The sequence below is a fragment of the Lepisma saccharinum genome, chromosome 13 (assembly GCF_977018435.1).
Source record: "Lepisma saccharinum chromosome 13, izLepSacc3.1, whole genome shotgun sequence".
Lineage (NCBI taxonomy): Eukaryota > Metazoa > Arthropoda > Insecta > Zygentoma > Lepismatidae > Lepisma > Lepisma saccharinum.
The window spans coordinates 1,383,814-1,398,734 of record NC_139241.1 but is presented as its reverse complement, the minus strand read 5'-3'; the positions used below and the strand labels follow the sequence as shown (position 1 = coordinate 1,398,734).

Below are 14,921 nucleotides of genomic sequence, written 5' to 3'. Positions count from 1 at the left end.
TATCGGGGCTGTACGGAGGATGTGTGAGGACTTTACATTGAAATGTTATCAGCAGGTCGAGGTTCTTCCTCGCCACATGTGGCCTAGCGTTGTCCTGGAGCAGCACTATCCCCTTCGAGAGCTTACCACTGTGCCTGTTTTTGATGGATCCGTAAATGTCCTTCATCGTGCGATAAATTTGTGAAGCATGCTCGCCTTCTCCGCTGATCTGGAGGAATCCATAATGCACCCGTCCGCGCAAAACAACTCTCACCAACTGAGGAAACAGCAGGCGAAGCCGTTCGCTACACCTGCAAACTGGGACAAACACCGTGCCCTCTATCGGCAAGCATATTTACCCTCTTCGATTAGATATAACACCGCTACAGCAAAGGTCTCCTTTTCATTTGGGCATAGCTTATATATTAGCTTAAGCACATCTATTTGACATTAAAAAAATCTGAAATATTGCCTACAAAAAGTACATTAAATTTCATATGTTTCAAGGCCAAGAGAGGATAGAGCGACTTGCCTCTTGTTTCATAAATATTCATTGGAACAAACAGTCGTGAGAGAACCATAGGAACTTCAACTCCAAAAATGCAGTTTTTGGTTTTGTTTAACATATTCCCTTTTAAGAGATTTATTTGTAGTCAGGTCAACATAGTGTATCTTCTCCATCTCTAATACTTAGCTGTAAGGTGGAGTCACACATCTCCAATTTAATGACTTGTTTGCAGTCAGACACTGACTAACTAACTCTCTCGCCATTTTAAACATGAAGGTTTGTGGCTGGAGCTACACAAACTTTCCATCTGTCCCTATCCTGGGCAAGATCAATCCAATCTTTTCCATCCTTACCAATTTCCATTAGTATTCCTCCACCTTCGGCTTGGTCTTCCTACAGCTCTCTTACCATCAGGTTTCCCAACAAGAATCTTGTAAACTCTTCTTCACCCATTCGTGCCACATGACCTGCCCACTTAAGTCGGACACATTCATACATTTATTTCCTCTCTCCTGTAAATTTGATAAACTGGAGTCACGTCTGTCTGGTTCTCATACGACGAAATGAAAGATTCACTGGAACACAAATTTATTCCAAACCTTGTATTATATTAACAGTCAACTGTAAAAAAGTGTACAAAAATATAACACCTGTTACATCAATTAGTAAGCTGTACAATACGAAATATATTATTCTGTTAATACTACATGGTTTCTTTATAATTAAACGTATTTGTTTTTAGCAGAGACCCATGGCAAACAACAATGCAGAGGTGTTAAAACAGGCAACAATTACAACAGAAAAACTGCATTGTTGACGGAGCTACATCAATCAAATTTTTGTTACAAATTGATCGAAAAACAAATCAACTAACATTCCATATTTTAATCGAGGTAGTTCTCATAATAATAATAAAAAATTATGTACAGGCCAACACCTGAGTTCAGCGACGAGAAGAAACTTACGGCACTGACACTGTTTAGTACTCATAAATATAGCCATGCCAATAGTCTGGATATCACAGTCAGGTAAATAATTATATATGCTGTAATTTTCTGGGTTTTATAGTTTTCAGCAAGTATGGTTTTGCCTTCTTGAGAATATCGATTGTTGGATCCAAGGACCTTCCCAGTCCTTCGAGCACCATGATGGCCAGGATTATGGAAGAGAAGTCCGCATTCAGTTTCACCTTATGGTCGATCAACGTTGAAAAAAATGATGACATCAGCGATGCTACTTCAATCTGAAAAGCATAATGCAACATAAAAGAGGGTCTATCAGTTGTTTTCACAATATCTTGGCTTTTTCGACTATTGATTTCAAAAAGTCATTAGTTCATGCAAAGAATTCAACACTGCTTGGAAATTGACAAAAAATCATCTTTCTTTCTGAGCCTAAAAAACAGTGCTAAACCTAATATTAGTCTGTTTCCCTTCAGTTAGAACCAGAAAACATTGTTTTTATTTTGCATTTTTTTTCACTTTCCGGCCTTTTTTGGCTTTTTGGTCATTTTTATTACATTTTTGAGGTTTATTTTTTCCCCCTTCTGTCCTTTCCTGAATTTTAAATCCATTTGCTAGCATAATTTATGTACTTAAATTTCCTGACATGGTCTTTTTAGCAAGTTAGCCATTAATAAAAAATATGGTCAATGGAAATGCACAATATGATTTTTAATGGAATGTTTGGCAATGGACAGCTTGTGGTACATTTATTTCTCGTCCAGCACTTAAATTCTTTGTGTGAATGTGAAATGAATGAAGCCTGCTTTCAGGTTCTGTTGGCCACTACAATCACATTAATCTGTCATTTTAGTCAGAATAGTTTTTCTTGAATGTACGCATTGCTTGCATTGTAGAATTATTTTCCTGTAGTTTGCGGTTATTACAAGCATAAGAAAACAGTTTTTCTTTGTGACGTTTCAGGAGAACACACGCTCCTTTCATCAGACATTTATTTTCATTTTGACTAAAGATACAGTTATAACAATGGTTAGTAATTTTTTTAAACAAAAATAATCCATTATACTGCGTGAGGCACCTAAAAGTACCACCTGAAATAGCGAAGAAACCAGAAACAGTAGCGATGTAAGGTTTGCGGGAAACAATAATATCAAATGGGGCTCGTAAATCGGAGGTATGGGGTGGGTCGAAAAATATCGACAAATGGGGCATCTGGAGCAAAGTCATATTTTTTTATATGGAACGATATACAATAACATGCATAATATAAAAGAGCACACGCCGAGAAACACAACGCCGTTGGTCTCATGCATCTACTGCACATAGGAACGAAGATATGGCCATGTGAAAATATGTAAACAAACTAACAAGTGGCGCACTTGACCGTCAGTACCACGGCATGTAACACTTCTCAGGTGCCTGACAGAACTGCCTTTACGCAGAGCAAGTTTTGATAGCAGGTCCACGAGATCGTGTTAGTTCATGGAAAGCAGTCGTAGTGGTAAGAGCGAAGATTATGGTGTTGACAAACATAGAAAAAGCGGACATGATCCTGATTTATGGGGAATGCCGAAAGAATGCCTCAGAAGCCTACCGTGTGTACGCAGAGAGATATCCGGACAGACGACAGCCATCTCGACGTCTGTTTGGTAAGTTATTTATTAAATTAAGAGACACCGGAAGTGTAACACCACGAGCACGTGTGCGGAACAAGCCAACTACAGGTGAGGCAGGTGCAACAAATGTTCTCGCCGCTGTTGCTGTGAATCCGCACGTTAGCTCCCGTGAAATTGCCAGGGATGCTGGGATGAGTCAGCGAAGTGTATTGCGCATTCTGCACACACACAAGTTTCACCCATATCATATCTCCCTCCATCAGGAACTTCACGGGAATGATTTTGTGGACCGTGTTCGGTTTTGCACATGGATGTTACGACACGACACATCCGATTTGTCACGTATCCTCTTCACTGACGAGGCAACTTTTACCAATCATGGAAATGTCAACCTAAGGAACATGCACTATTGGTCGGTGACAAATCCACATTGGCTTCGCCAAGTGGAACGCCAGCGCCCATGGAGTGTGAACGTGTGGTGTGGTATAGTGGGTGAACATCTCATTGGCCCTTTTTTTATACAAGGAACACTGAATGCTGACCGATACATACAGTTTTTACAACATGAATTGCCTGTACTATTGGAGGACATACCACTTCAGACAAGGAGGGAAATGTGGTACCAACATGACGGGTGCCCAGCTCACAGTGCAAGACGTGCTACAGCATGTGTGGAAAATACATTTCCAAATCGTTGGATTGGACGTGGAGGGCCTGTCAAATGGCCGGCTCGTTCCCCAGATATGTCACCGTTAGACTTTTTCCTGTGGGGAAAGCTGAAGGACATTGTCTACCGGGATGTGCCAACAACTCCAGAGGATATGCAACACCGCATTACTGCGGCCTACGAGATGCTTCATTCTGTGCAACGATCTTTGCTTGGGCACCTCGTTGCCTGTATCGCAGCTGACGGCCACCACTTTGAACACACACTTTGACAGGTTTTCGCTTCTTACGCAGTGGTTCTTCGACATACTGTCATGGTCATTTTCATTATGCTGTAACACTGTCAAATACATGGTGCTGACGATGTCTACTGTATTTTTTCTTCCTTTAACACGTTCTGTCTTCATCTTGTCCAATGGCTTCCGACATCTCATACTTGTACATGCCGTGGTACTGACGGTCAAGTGGGCCACTTGTTAGTTTGTTTACATATTTTCACATGGCCATATCTTCGTTCCTATGTGCAGTAGATGCATGAGACCAACGGCGTTGTGTTTCTCTGCGTGTGCTCTTTTATATTATGCATGTTATTGTATATCGTTCCATTTTAAAAAATATGACTTTGCTCCAGATGCCCCATTTGTCGATATTTTTCGACCCACCCCATACCTCCGATTTACGAGCCCCATTTGATATTATTGTTTCCCGCAAACCTCACATCGCTACTGTTTCTGGTTTCTTCGCTATTTCAGGTGGTACTTTTAGGTGCCTCACGCGGTATGTATTTTAGAAGCAGCTTCTCTTCGATGATATGAGTTGACAAACCTGTTCTTGGGTTTACATTTATAAGTTTTAATTTCAAAATTGTTTTAAAATCACCAAGAAGTTTGGAATATACATTTAATGAATTCAAAATGAGAAACTCTCTACCAGATGTGGAAACCACAGGAATATATGTTCAAAGGATTATGTGGGACAAACAGCAAGGAAAATGGCAATAAGATGGCACGAACACGATTTGGACATTATAAATGTAAACCCAAGAACAGAAACCCTCATATCATCGAAGAGAAGCATTTGATTAAAAAGAGAAGGGTTTTAAAAAGATTAACGGGAAACACAGAGTTGAATGTCTGGGAAGCTTCCTTCATTGCAGAAAAACACTGGAATAAATTAAATAATGAAAATGGTAACATAGATCCAGTATGGAGTTTTCTATTTCACAAATGGAGTAAGCCACCTTCTTTAAAATTTGATGTAACAGAAAACATCAAGAAACTTTGTGAAAACAATGATGAATTTGAATTACCTGATGATATTTGGGATTCATAAAAAAAAAAAAAAACAGACTGCTTCTTTTCAGTTAAGTTGCTATATTACAACAATGTAACATTGACAACATCCATTATATAATGGATTCTTTTTGTTTAAAAAAATACTAACCATAACTGTATCTTTAGTCAAAATGAAAATAAATGTCTGATGAAAGGAGCGTGTGTTCTCCTGAAACGTCACAAAGAAAAACTGTTTTCTTATGCTTGTAATAACCGTAAACTACAGGAAAATAATTAGTCACAATATTAAAGAAAAAATAATCTGACGGATTTTAAACACAACTGTACTTTTAGATGCTGACCGACTACTGTACAGAAAAACCTTGCGGTGTTAACAGTGAAGTAAAAATAAAGAAAACCTCACTTGCACTTCATTACTTCTCCCTTTGATTCGGTAGTTTAAACAACGAAACAACGGAAAATAGTAATTGTAGCTTTCCTGGTGACGTGATTCGAACAACTGTTCTCGGGTTACCAGCCAGGTTAAAATGGAGTTAGCTTCCAACGTTTCGAGGGCATACATTGCTCTCATCTTCAGGGAATGGAGAAACAGAGACCAGTCCAATGTCCAATGAGAACACCCAGATCCAGAGCGAGCCAATAGGAAGACATAGTCCAAACTCCGCCACATCATGTTCTGCACGGGTAAACATTGTTTAGAGCGCTATGTCACACACACCTCACTTTAACACTGTCCACTGACCACACACACCGTAATACGGGAACACGAACATGTCGATCCGATCGCTACACTGCCCAGGAACACACTACACTTGTCATTTGTCTCCTGGCCAAACAACATGCGATTCACAGCAGTGTTGCCACTTCAATCTAAATATCCCTCGTATATTAACCTACACTAGTCTCCATTTCTACATTCCCTGAAGATGAGAGCAACGTATGGCCTCGAAATGTTGGATGCTAACTCCAATTTAACCTGGCTGGTAACAACACTTGTTCGAACCAAACAATGGGTTTGATCAAATTGGTCAACTACTCTTGTAATTTATGAAGAAATCAAGCTTACATTTTAAGAGCAAAAATTATTTTTAGGTCTTTTTTTAAGATATTTTAGGTCATCAACTTCCAAGCCCTATTAATTATAGGTGTTGGCACAGCATCCTGAGGACAATTGGGGAACTTTAGAACGACCACAAACAATAGAAAGTTTGGGCAAAAGCCATAGTTTACCTTCAGCTCCATCCGTTGTAATGAACCTGGTGTTTAAGGTGTTATATTTGTAAAATGTTAAAATTTTTAAATATTTTGTTATTTCAAATAATGTTCAGAATATCACAGACAACTATATTTAGACAAATAAAGTTGTTGTTGGAACTTGGACATATGTTTTGAAATGCGTCATCTCGGCAGAAGAAGTGAATGAACCCACCTGAATATTTTCACCTGACGACGGACTGAGTTGGAAGACAGGTGAAGGGGGAGGAATCAACAAGAACTTGGTAACTGTGAGAATTCAAGAATAGTTTTCGGTTTTTGAGTTTTCATCTTTCCGATAAGTTGAAAATAAGGAACAAATTATGTAATTACACTGTCGCGATATGTGAGTGAATTGCACAACGTTAGTTTTGAGTGCTCGTGTCCTTTACAGGTTAGTGTTTGGAAATGTTATGAGAATTACTGTTATCATGTTTTTCTGGCTTTAAGAGTTGTGCCTGGAGCAACAGTAAATGGATATGCATGTGTGAACCTGCAGCAGTGTCTAATTTAAGATATTAGTATTTTTAACCCCACCAAGCCTTAGAGTGTTAGAGTCTCATGTTCCCGACCAAAGGAGCAGGGGACTAACTTTGTGACGACTGGTGTCCAACTGGAGGACGTTGCACCGTTCAACTTGCGTCATAAGGAAGCCTGCTTCACTCTGCCCCTCCCTTCCACCCATGAGTAGGATGCACAAAACATGTGGTTCTGCGCAGGTCCTTTTGCCTGTGGTCCCACTATAATACACGAACGTATTGTTCCCTGCAAATTATTAATGTCCCGTACCATGGCCATGCGGTCTAAGGTGTCATGCTTTGGACTTCAGGCACGAGATGCATGCAGGTTCGAGTCTCCTGGGGGAAGCGTAACAAATTTCGGCCTGTGTATGGGATCGGTGGCCATTCACCATCATGAGGAAATTAAGGAGCTACGAATGAGTAGCGTAACCTGGTCGTCATAGAAAACCTACAACGAAGACTGGGGGGTTTGTCATGCTGACCACACGTCACCCCTTAACTGGTTGGATGATCTACCACCTCGGATGAGTAGGATCAGGTGGGAGTGAGGCCAGGGCCCTCAATAGGCTGTTGCGCCATGGGTTATTATTATTATTATTACTATATCATGTTGTCTTTTCAGTTTCCAGTTGCTAAATACCCAGACACATGAATATTTCAATTTTGGCAGAAACACAGAATTTGAATTAATATGCTATAATGTTCATTTTTATGTTTTTGAAATGTGTGAGGTATGTTTTGTAGGCTTACCATATTTTTTTTTGGTCCAACCCAGGACATATTCACGATCAACTTGTTACTGCTGAATTTCAGTTTTTTTTCACAAAAATAAATTGAAGTGACTTAAAAGCCTTAACATTTTATTGGAACATTAAACTATAAATTATACAAAAAAATATTAACATTATTTTCTAAAATCAATTAATTGATTTTCAAATGTTTAATTGGATAATACATTTTCTGATATTTAGGAAGCCTCTCTGTTCTACGTAGCATTATCTGTTAGTTCAGTCAGTTGCACTTTTCACTAGACGTGACTTTTTTCAGAAATGGCTTGTATGTTTTAATAACATCATAAAATTCACAACATGAAAGTTCTGAATTAATTTTAAATTTCAGATGTTTAACAGTGGATACTAGAAGTCTACCGCTTTCTGCAGACCAAATATTCCCCATAATTGAAAATACTCTCTCAACTGGAGCAGATGTTTTAGGCAATGACATAGCACACTCAACCATTTTAGAAATGTTGTTACGTGAAATATCAGTCTTTTGAAACACCTTAAAAATTGCTTTCCACTTCTCTTCAATAGTATCTGGAGTAGGGGCATTTGGACAGTTCTGAATAATCATTTGGGGCTCGAATCATCATTTGGGGCTCGTCGTAGCCTTTTATGATGTATATTTTGAGGACAGAGTTGGCAACACTGTGGGCCCTTGTCGTAGCTTTTTATGATGTATATTTTGAGGGCACAGAGTTGGCAACACTGTGGGCCCTTGTCGTAGCCTTTTATGATGTATATTTTGAGGACAGAGTTGGCAACACTGTGGCCTATTACTGTAGCCTTTTATGAGGGGGGGTCTATTGCTCTTTGTTTACATCTGGCAACACTGCCGTAGATTCTTTGACAGTGTTGTTAACCTACTGGGTTTTTCACTGTAAATTTTTATTAAAGGGCCTAAGGGGGGTCCATGTACTCTTTATGTCTGGCAACACTGTTGGGGGCTTATGTTGGCAACACTGTGGGCTCTTACTGTAGCCTTTTATGAGGGGGACCCATTGTCCCCTTTTTATATTTGGCAATTTTATTGGATGTTTTTTTTTGAGGCTTGGGTTTTGCCAACCCATCCGAAGAAAATTCCACTATATGATCTTTCACTGGCTAAGCTAACCTACAAATAGGAACTGGCAACACTGACAAAACTCCAATTATTATTTGAGGCTCGAAATTATTATTTGATGCTCGTCGGTGTTGGCTACCCACTCTACAAAAATTCTACTATATGATCTTTCACAGGCTAAGCTAACCTACAAATAGGAGTTGGCAGCACTGACTTATAAACCCACTGGATCCTCTTGGCATGTTTTTTCATGATGTGTTGCTAGGCTATTGAGCATCTTGGCGTATACAATATATATATTTTAAGAGGGGGGGGGGTTATAGCTTTTTATGCTGTACGAATACTGGAAGCTTGACAGTGACAACCAACAGAGTAGGTAAACCTACATCCAGGAACTGGCAACACTAGTTTCTGACAGTGAATTTGAAATAAAATATTAAACAAAATACATGAGTAAGCACTGTGAGTACAAATAGTACCAGTGTTATGCCCCCAACTCCAACTGGACAACTGGGGGGGAAATAATTGTACAACAATTTGTACCTAATTGTACAATACTTGTACCTAATTGTACAACATACATATACACAGACATAAAAGAAAGAGCCTTCCCGTAACTTACTTCATGTACAATTTATACGATTTTACAACTGTGAAAAGAAAGCATATGTGTTCTGTATGCACATATTTATTCTTATTTTTCGAAGTTGAATGAAAGCACATGTTTTTACGTTCTCGTAATACTAACCTTGCTCCACTGATTTTAAATTGCTTCCATCCGCTTTTTTTTTTTCTGTGTTATTTCCGTATGCACGCAACATTCGCTTTCAATAGTATAATGAAACACAGGAGTGTTAGTATAGCAGGCTCCGAGTTTACAATTTATTAAATTAAACAATAATTTATGTAAGAATATACTTGTACTTACCGAACACAAAATAATAAAAGCACATGTGAATGTTTGCGTGTGTTCATGTTATATGACGACTGAGTAAAAAAATAATGTTGACTCCCCGAAAGTTCCTAGTTCGACATCAGATGCATGCAAATTTTATGTTTTGCTCTCCAAAATCTTGATTTTATGTTTGTGCTATTTGTCATACAGCAGAGGAGGAGGAGAAAGAGGGGGAGAGGAGAAGAGGGGAGAGAGAGAAGAGGTACTATCAGCGCCATCTATTAACAAACAATAAAAATAAAAAGTAGGTCAAACTTTTTCAACACCCAAACATTTTAAACATCCTCGCGTAGTAATACGATCTAGCTGAAGACGTTTAAAAGAGTACTCTTAGTCGACGAAGCTAATTGCTAGGGCCCTTATATTACTAAAATATTCTTTAATTTACATATTTCTTATACCGCCATATGTTGTTCTAGTTGACTTCTTCCAAAAAAATGCTAATTAGCGAGAGTTAATTAAGCAAGGCAAGTAAAAGAAGTCAACTAGAACAACATATGTGCCGGCGTGAGAATATGTAAAAATTCGATTCAGAGGTGGATCGAATTAAAATTGGGGGATATTTTGCATTTTTTCCCTATAATGTACAAAACATTTACCGTACATAATTTTTTCTATTTACAACAGTATAAAATAAAAGGAATGTGTGACAATATCCATATTAACCCATCCGCATACCATTTAAATGACAATTTTTTTGCCATGAAATACCATTTTAAATTTGGCTATCTCCCGTGAAGGTTGCACAGCAAGACAAGATGTCAAATATTGTGAAAAACTATTCAAGCAATTTTATATATTGAACTGGAAGTACAGTAATAAGTTTGCACATATGCAGTTTACTTGAAAGATAATTAGAAAACTCACCTAATAAATTTGATCACACACACACCTTTGCATTCCATTTCTATTCCTCAACCTTTTATATTTTTCCTGCCACAGCGACCTCTTCCTCAATTTCACTACATTCTTCAGTTTCACTAACACAAAATGAACCCCCGTGTTCACCTCCACTTTCAAAATCCACATTTTCTTCTTCATTGCTATCGAAAAGCAACTTTTCAATCGCAGAATCTTCTACAACATTCTTATGCAACATGTTTGCAAGACGTAACAAATGAAGGTTTGTTTACATGAGAAATTACTGAACAAAACACACTTGAAATGGTATGAAAAACTTAGCAACCCAAACATACACGTCATAGATTCGAAAGCTCATACAACCTCTGCCATCTATTGAATGAAAAAGAAACTACGTGATGAAAATCGGGAACCCGTCAATTTGACGAGTAGGTAAGCGGATGGGTTAATTAGGAAGGTATATTGTATGCTAGGTTAGCTAATTGTGTCTTCTACAGCTTCACTGTATAGAGAGAAGATGGAAAAAAGAGAGCTCTACGGAAACTGACGCTCTTAACAATATTGTACGGCCGTGAAAATTACATATAAATAAGACTTAAACGTATTATCTGCTTTCATGTCAGATTTTGCCAACCTGTGAGCTGTAGTGTTTAGGTAACAAGCCACCTGCTCAAATATGATACTGTTGACAATATTGTACGCCCGTGAAAATTATATATAAATAAGACTTAAACGTATTATCTGCTTTCATGTCAGATTTTACCAACCTGTGAGCTGTAGTGTTTAGGTAACAAGCGACCTGCTCAAATATGATAACTAACTAACTAACTCTCTAGCCTTCTTAAACCTGAAGGTTCATGGCTGCAGCAACACAGGCCTTCCATCTGTCCCTATCTTGAGCAAGATCTATATACTCTTTTCCATCCCTACCGATTTCCTTTAGGTCCATCTCAACGTTGTCCCTCCATCTTCGTCTTGGCCTTCCTACAGGTCTCTTACCATCTGGTTTCCCAACAAGAATCCTGTAAACTCCTCTTTCCTCTCCCATTCGTGCCACATGGCCTGCCCACCTAAGTCTTCTTGATTTAATTATTCTAATAATATCTGGACATGAATACAAATTATGTAGTTCTAAATTATGTAACCTTCTCCACTCACCTGTCTCCTCATCCCTTTTAGGTCCAAAGATTTTCCTAAGAATCTTATTTTCAAATACTCTCAATTTATGTTCCTCTTTTAATGTAAGGGACCAAGTTTCACACCCGTATAATACTACAGGCAAAATTACTGTTTTGTATATTTTAACTTTTAGTTTCTTAGATATTAAACGAGAAGACAAAAGTTTATGAAGAGAGAAGTAACATGCATTTCCTGAATTAAGCCTACTTTTTATTTCCTCTTTAATATAATTTTCATTTGTTAATATTACTCTTAAGTATTTGAATTTGGAAACTGGTTCAAACGAGTTGTTATCAATAATTAGATTTTGATTATTACCTAACACTTGGTTTCGGCCTGTAAGCATATATTTAGTTTTCTCTTTGTTAACTTCCAAACCTATCTCTTTAGCAGTTTTGAAAAATATTTTAGCATTATTCTTAATCGTATTTATATCATCCCCCAGTAAGTCTACATCATCTGCATATGCTAACAACTGAGTCACACCATTTAATTTTAGTCCTTCTTTAGTTTCTTTTACCTTCCGAACAGCATATTCTAAGGCAAAATTAAAGAGCAATGGAGATAATGCATCTCCTTGTTTTAACCCATCTTGAATTATAAATTTGTCAGACATATTATTACCCACACGAATTTTACTTTCTGTTTCACTGGTGCATATTTTTATCATACTAACAAGCTTCTTAGGTATTCCAAACTCTACTAATATATTATATAATTTATCTCTTTTGACCGAATCATATGCTTTTTTGAAATCAATGAATAGCTGATGGACATTTTGATTATATTCCCACTTTTTTTCAAGTGTCTGTCTGATGTGAAAAATTTGATCTGTAGTTGATCTGTTACGTTTAAATCCACATTGATAATCACCTATAATTTCATTAGCATATGGGGTTAGTCTTGTTAAAAGAATGTTAGATAATATTTTGTATGTTGTTGAGAGTAGAGAAATTCCACGGTAATTATTGCAGTTCATTTTATCACCTTTTTTAAACACAGGAACAATTATGGATTCTTTCCACTGTTGAGGGATTTCTTCTTTATTCCATATTAAACAAATTAATTTATGAATTTGACATATTAATGAATTTCCACCATATTTAATTAACTCAGCTGGTATTAAATCAATGCCAGGTGCTTTGTTATTCTTAAGCCTTTTAATAGCATCTTTAACTTCAGTCAAGTTAGGTTCTGGAACTAAAGGTTCTGCTGTGTGGACTTCATTTACTTCTGATTTATCTCCTACATGGACATTTAAAAGGTCATTAAAGTAGTTCTTCCATCTATTTAGAATATCGCTTGGGTCAGCTAGAAAATCACCGTCTTTATCTTTTATCAAGTTTACTTTAGGTTGCCACCCCTTTCTAAATTCATTTATACCTTTATATAAATCTCTGATATTTTTATTTTTGCTGTTTGTTTCAATTTCGTTAATTTTGCTTTTCAAGTAATCTCTTTTTTTACTTCTAAACGTGCGGTTAACTTCTCGCTTTATTCTATTATAATTGTTTAGATTTGTATCATCAGAGTTATTTAACCACCTAAGTCTAGCCTGATTTCTTATTTCTATTAGATTATGACATTCATTATCAAACCATGGCTTACTTTTTCTTGGTTTATGGTATCCTATAGTTTCTTTAGCTGCTGATTCTATTGCATTACGTATGTGCTCCCAATTCTTATTTACGTCTGTTTCATTTATATTTTCATCATCATTTAAATCCTGCAAAACCTCAAATCTATTTGACAGTTTAATTTGGTAATCTTTCTTAATTCTTTCATCAGCAAACTTTCCTGTATCAAATTTTATAACTTTTAGATTTTGTTGCTTATGATTTATCACTGAGAGTCTTTCTCTTAATTTAGCAATTACTAAATAATGGTCACTGGCACAGTCAGCACCTCTATGTGTACGAACGTCAATTATACTAGTATGCCTTCTCTTATCAATGAGAATATGGTCTATCTGATTATGAGTTTTACCATCTGGAGAAGACCAGGTATATTTATGGATATCTTTATGTTTAAAAGTGGTACTTTTCACAATTAAATTCTTTGAGGTTGCAAAAGTAATCAATCTTATACCATTATCATTACTTAATTCATGAAGACTTTCTTTACCAATCGTGGGTTTAAATGTCTCTTCTTTGCCAATCTGTGCATTACAGTCACCTAACAGAATTTTCATATCATACTGAGAAAATTTATCAAAGACCTGTTCTAACTCTGTATAAAAATCATCTTTAGTATTATCATCTTTATCTTCCGTTGGTGCATGTATGTTTATTAAAATAATTTTACACCACCTACCCTGTAAAACTGCATATGATATCCTATCATTAATAAATTCTATTGTTTTAAGAGCCGAGATAATTCTATTATTTATGAAAAAGCCTGTTCCAAAATTATGATTTTCAGTACCACCATAGAAAAAAGTATAATTTTTAGTTTTACAATTCCCTTCTCCTGGCCACCTAACTTCCTGGACAGCTACTACATCTAATTTATACTTCACTATCTCATTAACTGTACACTGAAATACCCCAGGCCGGTAAAGGCTCAGAACATTCCAGGTGCCTAATTTAATATCCTTATTCCTAACGTAGATCTTATCCTTAGTCCAGGGACCTCCCAAAGTAGTCCCCACCCGGAGATCCGAACGGGGGACTATTTTACCTCCGGAATATTTTACCTTGGGAACATCCATGGCCTTATATTTCTGTTTCTTGACATGTCTTTTTACAGTGCAGAGTTGTCAGCTCTACGCCTAACCCCCGATATGAATGGAGGAACTACTACACAAGACAAACACAAACATATTAGACAGCACAATTACTACACAAGACGAACACAAACACATTAGACAGCATAACTACTACACAAGACACACACAAACACATCACAACTACTACACAAGACACACACACACCACAACTACTACACAATATAAAAAAAACAAACAAACACACATACACACACACACCACAACTACTACACAATATAAAAAACAAACAAACAAACAAACACAAAAAACACACACACACACACACACACACACACACATACGTGCAAACGTGGTCTTATAAGGCCCGAGTGAGTGTACATATGTTGTTGGAACCACTATAATTTGATAAATTAGCATAATCAAGGTCATTTTAAAATGTCGAGACCATGCATGTGATTACAAATACCACCGTGGTTTTTGAAAATTATCATTTATGCAGTTTTCCTTTTCACAAACTATATTTAGCATTCGCAGCATCTTCGTTTGGCTTCTGTT

The 14,921-nt window shown here is 37.1% G+C and overlaps 1 protein-coding gene across 5 annotated transcripts in view; it reads right to left on the bottom strand.

Annotated features, from left to right (window-relative positions):
• Window positions 1-1,068: 1,068 nt before the first annotated feature.
• Window positions 1,069-14,921, bottom strand: part of LOC145997132 (putative aarF domain-containing protein kinase 2) — a 292,541-nt gene continuing 278,688 nt past the window's right edge. For all 5 annotated transcript variants that reach the window (XM_083133767.1, XM_083133766.1, XM_083133770.1 and 2 more), the window contains exon 11: window positions 1,069-1,730. In XM_083133767.1, the coding sequence (XP_082989893.1) occupies window positions 1,524-1,730 (207 nt within the window). In that variant the 3' untranslated portion in view covers window positions 1,069-1,523. The remainder of the gene's footprint in view (window positions 1,731-14,921) is intronic.